The 10,288-nt window shown below is 37.8% G+C and overlaps 3 protein-coding genes across 30 annotated transcripts in view; 2 read left to right on the top strand and 1 right to left on the bottom strand.

Annotated features, from left to right (window-relative positions):
• Nucleotides 1-92: 92 nt before the first annotated feature.
• LOC106619237 (uncharacterized) lies at nt 93-2,031 on the bottom strand. The gene is made up of 4 exons (XM_070111842.1): nt 1,906-2,031; nt 1,397-1,841; nt 547-1,334; nt 93-485 (listed from the first exon to the last, which is right to left on the bottom strand). The coding sequence occupies exons 1-4, from the start codon at nt 2,014-2,016 to the stop codon at nt 387-389; spliced, it is 1,443 nt and encodes a 480-aa protein (XP_069967943.1). The 5' UTR covers nt 2,017-2,031; the 3' UTR covers nt 93-386.
• A 430-nt stretch (nt 2,032-2,461) lies between these two features.
• Mettl2 (methyltransferase-like protein) lies at nt 2,462-3,801 on the top strand. 3 transcript variants are annotated; one of them, XM_014237260.3, is made up of 2 exons: nt 2,462-2,863; nt 2,920-3,801. In XM_014237260.3, the coding sequence occupies exons 1-2, from the start codon at nt 2,703-2,705 to the stop codon at nt 3,743-3,745; spliced, it is 987 nt and encodes a 328-aa protein (XP_014092735.2). In that variant the 5' UTR covers nt 2,462-2,702; the 3' UTR covers nt 3,746-3,801. The 3 variants fall into 3 exon arrangements, with proteins under 3 accessions (XP_014092735.2, XP_014092737.2, XP_014092736.2); XM_014237262.3 differs by having other exon boundaries at nt 2,464-2,733; nt 2,901-3,801; XM_014237261.3 differs by having other exon boundaries at nt 2,469-2,733.
• A 511-nt stretch (nt 3,802-4,312) lies between these two features.
• Cip4 (formin-binding protein 1-like Cip4) overlaps nt 4,313-10,288 on the top strand; it is a 127,982-nt gene continuing 122,006 nt past the window's right edge. For 6 of the 26 annotated variants that reach the window (XM_070111829.1, XM_070111831.1, XM_070111828.1 and 3 more), the window contains exons 1-2: nt 4,993-5,174; nt 5,794-6,120. In XM_070111829.1, coding sequence (XP_069967930.1) covers nt 6,097-6,120 — 24 coding nt within the window. In that variant the 5' untranslated portion in view covers nt 4,993-5,174; nt 5,794-6,096. The other 20 variants (XM_070111830.1, XM_070111833.1, XM_070111839.1 and 17 more) reach the window with 13 other exon arrangements.

Below are 10,288 nucleotides of genomic sequence, written 5' to 3'. Positions count from 1 at the left end.
GCAGAATAAGCATACCGTGGTTCATATGGCAGTATATATGTATGTATGTATGTATGTATATATGAGACGTGTGAGAATTAAAAATATATATATTCAAGCTTGCTTCAAAATTTTATTTTTAATTGAGATCAAAAATTATTTTCATGCTACGAAAGGATTTTAAAAATAGTGAGCTTAATAAAAATAATTATTAAAAATATAAAAATAATAAATAAAAAACATACAAAATCACAATGCACTTATGCACATAAATAAATTAAATAATTTTATATAGAAAAAAAATTTTCCTGCGAAACAATCCGTTCCTATACTATGTAACGCTTATATAAATTAATTTAACGAACTTCTAACTACTAACGATCATGCTGTATGTGAACAAAACTCCATCAAAAATAATATATATAATTGTAGAGGCGTCTTGTCATTTCCACGGTCTGAAAATGATCAATGTGCAGGAAAGGTTTGGCTGCTTTTACACGTTCATCCTAAAATGAGATAATAACTGATAAGCACATTTTTTCAATAAAAATTTGATAATAAACTCACCTCGAGGAATTCCCTATTAAAGTCCGGATTCATAAACTGCAACCTTACCGGTTTGGCGGGTCGCACTTCTCTACGCTTAATCACTTCGATTGCCTCCAAAATGAATGCCTCAGGGAAGCCTTGAGAATTGCCAAAATTTACATATTTCAGTTTTGGACATTTGATCAAAAAGTCCAAAGCTTCGATTGGCAATTTCCACGAATAACCTATATCTATTTCTTCCAGTTCTTTTAAATCGTTAAACATCGCTATCGAAACATAGAGCGGCACATTATCTACGCCCATGTAAAGTGTCTTTAAGCTGGTTAATTTCGATATGAATGTAAGATCTCTGGTTGTTATGCGTGAGCCGAGAAAAAGTAATTTTTCCAAAATATGTTTTTTACGTAAGCCCCTGAATAACTCTCTAGCCTCATACAAGCCGCACTCACATATGCCATAGTAGTAGCCGCTGGCGGGTAACATGGCATCCCCACGTTCGATTTTCCGGCATCTGCGACATTGCAGTGTTTTAAATTTATTGACAATTAATACTTTCAGGCACGGCAGTTCGCCTATTGACTGACATCTGCGCATTTCATTCCAGTTCGCTTCTAACTCTTGTAAATAATTTAAATTTAGTACCATTTCCAAAGCGTCACTTTTGGCGAACACAGATGGACAGCCGCGTGCCACCAGCTTTCGTAGCTTATTCCGTTGAAGGATACTAACCAAATGTCTGGATTCGAAATCGTGCACATTATCCATAATTAGTTCCTCTAAGTTACGCATTTGATCTATGTAGTTGCCTGCAAAATACAATATGTAGATAATGTTTTCATAAATAAATGAAGAAAGACGAACAGTATACCTGTCACGTGACTATAGTTCAAATGTAGACGCTTCAATTTGAGCAAAGGCAACAGGTTTTGTAAGTCTTTATCAGCGAAGCCATGCAACTCCACGCTTTCTATAGTTTGGTGATCTCTTCGGAGCTTACGAAAGAATCTTTCGGTAAAAAACAGCGCAAATGTATCGTCGAATTTAATGCTTTTAATATTTTTCATTGGGAACAGGTGAGTGCCGATCAAATGGCCAAATTTTGTCACTAAACGACTATCGAAAAAATGCTCGTCACAACCTTCGACAATTAATTGATGAATATAGTGGTTACAATAAATTTTTGCAAATCTATCGCATGTGCGTGAAAAATTTCGCTTCGCTCTCATTCCCTTTAGTTGTTCGAATATAGCAGTTAAGCATTCATCGTTAAGATCTAATATTGTTGTTGATGTGGCCATAGCTGTTTTACAAAGCTAAAGAAAAACGAAAACAATTCACTTAAATATTTAGACTTGTTTATCATTTTCACAAGCTTACCTTTAACTCCAAAAAATTAAATTTACGTTTATCCACGCGCGTCAAACGCAAGACTAATCTAAGCCTGTGATTTTGTTGTCCTTTTATCGCGCATATGAACCTTAGCGGCATTATCTAAACTGATAAAATGGCGGGCAAGGTCTACACGCAGCAGGTAGTTTCAAGTGAACGCTTAAAACACAAAACTAGAAAATGAAAACAACAAAGCTCAGCTTACTCTCTTTATTTATTTACACATACATACGTTGATGTCCATACATGTATATATATATCGTTTACAATTTTTTTGGTTCTGCAAATATTATTTTCGCCAAAAACAGACATAGAATTTGAATAATCACAAACGGCAGTTCCGTTTCGTTACTGTCTTTTCTACTATAGAGTTACCAGGATTTTTCAAATATTGCTTTTAACAATTCATAATTAAACACTATTATCATGTTTATTAACAGCTTCGAAAAATTCTAGAGACATCAAATATATACCCTGTGTTATATTATTCTATAAAAGAAAATTATAATAACATTTTTGGTTAAATTGAATGCATATGATATGGTTTAATATTGCGTGTAATCAATTTAGGTTTAGTGTAGATCATTGTGAATACCTAAACTCTCTAACCATAGTGAATACTGCATTTAAGGATGAAGCAGCTGTAAACGTAAAAGTAAACATATGGAAAATATACGATCTTAAATATTTTGACATGAGTGCATTTGGAATTGAGGCAAATCCTGCGGAGCTGACTGAAACTGCCGAGGAAAAGCGTCCAAAATTTGGAAACCGTTTCCTAACCGATGACAATGATGTCTTTAAACACAATGCTTGGTAAATATACGAGGATATTGGCAAATTTACGTATGCTCTCAAGTTGGGAACACACACGTTACCGCAAGAAACCAGCACTTGGCGGGCGAACTTTGAAAGATCCACGTGACACTTTTGAATTTAATGCTTGGTATTGTATTACTGATATTAATTACTAATAATGTTAGTTGTTGCACATTATTGCAGGGATAACGTTGAATGGGATGCCGAGCAAGAGAAAGAAGCACTTGCGGCGGTGACTAAGAATTCTACACAGAAAATGAATGCCGAAGACAAGGAGAAGTTTCAGAATGATGCCGATCAATTTTGGGACTCGTTTTATAGCGTACATCAGAATCGATTTTTTAAAGATCGACATTGGCTCTTTACAGAGTTCACTGAACTTGCTACTCCGCCAGGAACTGATGTACAGAAGACACGCAGCATATTTGAATTAGGGTGTGGAGTTGGAAACACTATTCTACCGATTTTGAAGTATAGTCAGGAGCCGAATTTAAAAGTCTATGGCTGTGACTTCTCCGCACGTGCTATCGAAATTTTACGTGAGAACAAGGAATATGATCCAAAACGGTGCGAAGTCTTTGTCATGGATGCGACAGTTGAAGATTGGTCAGTGCCTTTCGCTGAGGATTCACTGGATATAATTGTGCTAATATTTGTACTCTCGGCTATTGAACCAACAAAAATGAATCGTGTTGCCGCCAATTGTTTTCGTTATTTACGTCCAGGTGGTTTGGTACTTTTCCGTGACTACGGTCGCTATGACATGGCACAGCTACGTTTCAAAAGTGGCAAATGTTTGGAGGATAATTTGTATGTGCGCGGTGACGGGACAATGGTATACTTTTTCACACAAGAAGAGGTAAGAGACCTATTCTGCAAAGCTGGGTTTATTGAGGAGCAAAGTGTTGTGGATCGACGATTGCAAGTAAATCGTGGTCGGATGCTGAAAATGTATCGTGTGTGGATACAAACGAAGTTACGGAAACCGTTGAATGAAGAAACGAAATGATAGATAATTGTAAGAATTATTTTAAGTAAAAATAATAAAAAATAATAAAAAACTCATTAATGTATGTATTATTTTTTTGTATTTATACTACAAAATGCTTTATGATAACTTTTTAAGGAGTATGGTGCACCTTTGAAGAGGGATTATGGGATGTACCAAACACATACTTGCAATTTTCCATTTAGTTGATTCTAGTTCGGCAGGCTAATATAATTGTAGAAGAAATCATTCTTTAAAAAATATTTTTCAAAATTTTTTCTTGTAGACCGTCCGGCCCAGGTATCAATTCGGGTTTTCAAAAACCTTTTCTCGTCGGCACGTCATAAAATGAGAATTTATATATTTATAAGGTTCTCGGATATATAATACAACATAAAAAATCCGGATCCTAATTGGACGTTATTGCTCAAGAAATTTGGCATACCTCGAAATAATTTAAAATATAAGCAACACACAATATAGATCCGATTCACACCCAAAATGCAACCTTTACTATGTTCACAACTTTGGCCGCACTGACACTGCCAGTGTTCACGAAAACCTGATAGCAAAGAACGAGTCAGTTTTCGAGTGAATTTGCAGGTAAATGTGTTATTAGCTGCGGCAAATCGTTTGCAACGCCGCGTTATTGTTGTTGTTTTTTTAAGTGATTGGTGAAAAAAATTTCCATGGATAAATTTATTGGATACAAAAATCTATAGTGTTTAACTAAAATTTCTGTTAAAAATTGTGAGTTTCAAGTGCCAACCAATAAGGGCGGTGGCTTTGAGGATGGGAAATAATTATGATAAGCATATTAGCCGTGGTACAATTCATGAAAAATCTTAGAAGACGGGTGAATCACACGCATATATACAATTGCACACCTGCGAACGGTGGTGTGAAGTAAAGAATCTGTGGGAATCAACGAATGAGAAGTAAATACAACAAAAAACATAAAAATAACGAAAGGAGAATTGTCGACTGCAGTTCCATGCAAATGTGCGAAATTTTCTGAACCCAAGAATTTCTGTGTTTATTTGCAGAATACGTTCGTTAAATAATAAAGCTATATTGTGTTGAATTTTATATGCAACTTCTCCAGGGTTTGCCTAAGTGACATGCTTATAGTTGATTTTTATAAATTCCTATTTGTGTTCTCGCAAAGTAATTAAAACTCATATATGCTGTGAATATCTAAAACAAAGTAAAATTTTTTAATATATAAAAAAAGTCAAATTTCAGTTCACGAAAATTTTTTGATCAATATTTCGTTCCATTTCGTTTGATTTCATTAAAAAAAACGTCAGTGTTTGGAAAAATTCTCGCGTAATGTGCTAAATTTATATTGAAAAAGTGTAAAAATTGTTATGAAACCAATATTCCTGGCAGATAAGTGAAAAGTAGCCTACAAGTTCGCTTTTAAATTTACTTTTCCGGAAAAGAAATTGTGCGTATTTTGTGAAGTTAAAGACATTTTTTCTATCTACATCTCAGAATTTCTTACATGCACACATATTACACCGTACATACTATGCATATTACTTAAGTGGAGTCGCGTTTAATGGAGTTAGTTCGGTTATTATAGCTCTTACGTTTTGTGAACTATATTTATCACTACGCTTGCTTTCCTAAAATATTTCTGAATACTTTTATTTAATGACCGTAACTTTATAAGTGCAAGAAAAGCAAAAACAACTAGAAATATTGCTGCATATACATATGTATGTATGTAAATAACAACGCGAGCAGTAGTGGAAGTTGTGGTGTCCGCAAAGCGCACAGTAGAAACAAGCATAAAATCCACTATCGCCACCACCACATTTGTTAGCGTGTGAAGCAATTCTAGAATTGAAACTCAGTTTCGGCTTTATTACCAGTTTACTTTACATATTTTCTTTCCGGTCTTACCTGCATCGCGTCGTTGTCGCGTTCTACCTGCTCGCCGCCCTTTGCACGTTGCTCGCGTTTCATCGTCGCGCGTATAAACAAACGGACATACAACGTTTCATTATTTTTTTTTATAGCTTTAGTAAATAAATTACTTTAATATTTTTGTTTCAATATAGAAATTTTTGTGAATTAGAAGTAACTCTTGAACCCGCCTGCTGTTACTGTTGGCGGCTGTGTTCTACCCCACTAGCAGCAACAGGAGTAAATTATTCATATTTTAGCTGTGTAAAAGACTGGATTTTTGTTTTACAACGTTTAGGACTAGTAAACCTACATCGGTAGTGTTTCGGAGTGAGTGTCAAAAATAAAAACAACAACAAATTGTTGGATACAAAAGGTATTTTTTTGTGAATTTACTGTCTGGCTTAAATAACATAAACGCAAAACTGGCGGACGAACAAGCAGAAAGCGCCAACAAGATGAGTTGGGGAACGCAACTTTGGGTAAGTACCTAGAAAAGTGACACAAGATAAATTATATAGGCTTAAATATTATATTGTAAAATTTTAAATTGTTGAATATAGATGGAACAATGTTTAAACAATAAATAAAATGAATAAAATGAGAGCAAAGGTTTCAATTAATCCTCTAGTGTAAACAGGTGTGCAATAAAGTTATGGTGTTGAGAAAAAAATTTCGGAATATTTTGGACGAATTTATATCAAATGAAGGAGCAACTTAAACTTAGGTATATTATTGGTCTGAACTTCAATGTTACTTAAATAACATACTATAAAGCCTGGAATATTATGCTATCGTCTTTATCAGATTCAGGCGGCCACTTTAAACACGTAAACTAAAGCAAAATTTACGTTATTGATGCTTAATAAGACCAACTAAAATATGAGACAAACAAATTGGCTATTAACCCATTATGGCGTCAACCAGAGGTAATGCCTTACAAGCCACGACTTGTTCTTAAGTGTGCGTGGCAATCTGTGTATTCACTTACCTGTACGCAGCAGTCAGAACTTCGATAAATTTTTTTTATATGAGAAAGAATTGCAAAAAATACCCATTATTATAATATTTCCTGTAGAAAGGGATTTATATATTATATGTATGTATGTATATGTACATGTATTTATATATCATATGTTTATTGATCTTAGATTTAATAACATTGATAAAAAAAAACTACAAAAAAATAATTATCGATTGGCAGCTCTCTTTTTTGTGTTCCTTATGACAAGGCTGGCATAATTTGTGCCCGTGGGCAGGACTTAAAGTTCTAGTTCGAGTCACTTGTTTTTTTTTTCATAATTCTTCTGACTCAAATTGTGATTCTTTTGCACAACGTTACTTATATACCTACACTCATATTCATAAAAATATTTCATTGCCTTTTAGTTTTCCTTATCTGTCGCTACAAACAGGTTCTGCGACTCTCATGCAAATTTCGTTGGCCATCTGAGCCATAAGTTGTGTACATTAGTGTCTCTCTGCCACGGTTCTTACTTGTCTCAGTCGATATTAACTCGCGATTAGCCATATTTTTTGCTTTCTTTCTGCTGCATGAGAGCAGAAAACACGTGTGTTTCTATTAATAAGTATCCGCTGTTAAGTTTCGCGTTTAACGTCCATATAACTTTCCATTCTTTATGTCCAATTTCAACTCCAAACCGCCTCAGGTAGTGAATTTTTTTCGTAGGTACCTTAAAGTTTTTACTTCTTTAGTGGTTATTTAATTTATTGCACCTATCTAGTTCCTGTAAAATATTGTAATGATTTTCGCGTACCACACCCGCTGGGCACCACTTTGGACTGCTGCGTTCTCTGTGGTTATAAACTTCCCTGAACAAGTAATCATGTTACTCATCCATATAACCCACCTAACTGGCGTTGTTTCAGTACAGCTGGTCATCTCGTTGCCTGACGCTTTCATATGCTCACAAATGGCCAAACCTTTTCATTGTGTTCTCTGTCTGCCGGTCTCGGTGTGTTACCATCCGCACGCTGTCCCTACCGCTGTGTTCGTTTGTCTGCTTTCGGGGGTTGTTTACTTCCGTGTTTTCACTGGACGATTTGGTTTGTGTCACTGCGTGTCGTGCGTCACATACATTACCATCATTCCTCCATGTGGCATAGCTCGTCTAGACTATCTGATTTCCGTAATTTGCCGGCTGGCACTTGAAGTGGACACACATATTTTTTTTTTTTTTTTTGTTATTTTGTACGGATTTTTATGTACGTATTTTATGTTGTTGTTCCACTCGATCCGCAAATTCGTATTTAATTACTCTATTGCAGTGGAATTGCATTCTCCGTTGACCATTTTGGTAATGAATTAAGTGCCTGGTGGGCTGGCTGGCTGCCTGTGGCTCGCCTGTCGAATGTCAATAAGCGCACTCAATGTTAATGAATACTGATGAGGCCTCGTACGGAAGAATTTTTATTTGCTTTTGTTAAGCGAATTCTGCTTGGCTCAATTAAATTTTAAGTTATTCCGGTGACAATGTTTAATACGTACCTATGGTGAGTTAATTGGAACTAGCTGGACCAAGCTCTTGATACCTCGCAAAGTCGAAGAAAACCATTTTACAATAATAATATCGATTTAATATTTTTTGTGTCAATTCAAACCATTTATCTTCGTTCCATACTGTTAAATTTTAGTATATTTTTACCCTGAATTTGCTCACTTGTCGGAACTGCCGATATTGTACCACTATAGCTTATAGCTGTCATATAAACAGACCGATCAAAAACAAGTTCTTGTATGTAATATTTTTTTATTTGAAGAGATTATCTTCACGAAATTTAGCATAGATTATCGTTGTTGTTGTTATAACGATTATCTAATCCCCGTTTGGGTGATAAATTCTAGATTCGTTGTCGTCGAGGTCATCTAACGGAAGGCCCAGGAAACGAGCTGTTTCGACGGGGTCGGACCATAGGGAAAGGGGTGTTAGATGAGTGGGGTTTGTAGGGCATGCAAAGAGGTGGTTAGTGTCATGCGGAGACTCATTGCATGCAGGACATGTGTTTAGTATGTCGGGGTCTATTCTGGATAGGTAGGAGTTTAACCTGCTACAGTATCCAGAACGAAGTTGCGCGAGGGTCACTCTAGATTCGCGAGGCAACTCGAGCTCTGTGTCTGCAATGGGTGGTGGTTTGACTCGTATTACGCCATTCACTGAAAGGGAGTCGGTGAAGGTGTTAATGGCTCCACTGTGAATGGCGGTCAGTGCTTGTCTGAAGTTAGTTGCGTCCGAAGTTTGGTCGACGTGCTGTCTGATGTCGTCGACGTAGTCAAGGAAGGACCTCTTGATGTTCCTAGGAGGCTGCTCCGCTGCAAGCAGGCGTCTGCAGGGGTGGTTTCTGCGAAAACATCCCAGCAGAAACTGCTTGGAGAGGAGCTCATTATGTTCCTTAACCGGAAGCATACGGGCCTCACTGTGTAGGTGTTCGATTGGGGACATCAAGAGGCACCCCGTGATAGTCCGGAGTGCAGTGTTCTGACAAGTCTGGAGCTTCTTATTCTGCGTGTCACTACATCCAGGCGACCATATTGCGGCTGCATAATTGAGGACCGGCCGGCCGATTGCCTTGTATGTTGCCAACAACGTTTCTTTGTCCTTTCCCCATGAGCTGCCGGCAAGCGACTTGAGGATTTTGTTGCGGCTCTGTACTTTGGCAGTTATCGCGGTCGTGTGAGGAGTGAAAGAGCACAGACTGTCCAAAGTGACGCCTAAAATTTTAGGGTTATTTACTGTCGGAATTTTTGTGCCATCGACTGAAATGTTCAGGTCCAGTCTGTACTCCTTCGTCCAATTGGTGAAGATGGTCGCTGTGGATTTAGTGGGGGAGAGTGTTAAGTTCCTTGCAGAAAAGAAGCGAGAAAGATCGGAGAGGTAGCCGTTTACTTTTGAACACATGCCATCGATTCCATTGCCCGACGTCAATATCGTACAGTCATCTGCGTACGAGGTCATTGAAATTCCCGCTGGTGGCTGGGGGAGTTTCGAAATGTAGAAATTAAACAGTAGCGGGGAGAGGACACCGCCCTGCGGAACCCCCTGTTTAATTTTTCTGAGTTTGGAGTTTTGACCTCGAAATAGTACGGATGAGTGTCGACCGCTCAGGTAGTTCATGGTCCACCGCTTCAACCCTGGAGGGAGCGTTGATTGTTCCAGGTCCTCAAGTAGCGTTGCGTGATTGACTGTGTCAAAAGCTTTTGACAAGTCCAACGCTACGAGGATCGTCCTCTCGCAGGGTGGCTTCTGGTTCAGGCCATGAACTATCTGGGCGTTTATGACGCTAAGTGCTGTGGTGGTACTGTGCACTTTACGGAAACCATGCTGATGGTCTGCTAGGCTCAGGTGGTGGGTGAATGACGGGAGTAACAAGGCCTCAAGTGTCTTCACTACTGGGGAAAGGGGAGTTATCGGGCGATAAGACTCCCCTTTGTTGGCGGGTTTCCCAGGTTTCAGTAGTGGGACCACTCTTCCGACTTTCCACACATCGGGTATTTGAAGAGTGGATATCGACAGGTTGAGGACCTTGGTGAGGTAGTTTACTCCCGTTGGGCCTAGATGTTTTAACATCAGCATGTTTATTCCGTCAGGGCCGATGGATTTGGATGATTTCGCCTTTTTGATGACATTCTGA

This window comes from Bactrocera oleae, chromosome 6 (genome assembly GCF_042242935.1).
Source record: "Bactrocera oleae isolate idBacOlea1 chromosome 6, idBacOlea1, whole genome shotgun sequence".
In the NCBI taxonomy this organism is placed as follows: domain Eukaryota; kingdom Metazoa; phylum Arthropoda; class Insecta; order Diptera; family Tephritidae; genus Bactrocera; species Bactrocera oleae.
This window is presented reverse-complemented; position numbering and strand designations above follow the sequence as displayed.

Bases quoted from the DNA above. Each gene is read 5' to 3' on its own strand.
- Mettl2 (XM_014237260.3), top strand. From the start codon at position 2,703: ATGACAATGATGTCTTTAAACACAATGCTTGGTAAATATACGAGGATA. The intron at 2,864-2,919 runs GTATTGTATTAC...ACATTATTGCAG, and splicing joins ACTTTTGAATTTAATGCTTG to GGATAACGTTGAATGGGATG.
- LOC106619237 (XM_070111842.1), bottom strand. From the start codon at position 2,016: ATGCCGCTAAGGTTCATATGCGCGATAAAAGGACAACAAAATCACAGG. The intron at 1,335-1,396 runs GTATACTGTTCG...TGTATTTTGCAG, and splicing joins GAACTATAGTCACGTGACAG to GCAACTACATAGATCAAATG. The intron at 486-546 runs GTGAGTTTATTA...ATCTCATTTTAG, and splicing joins TTAATAGGGAATTCCTCGAG to GATGAACGTGTAAAAGCAGC.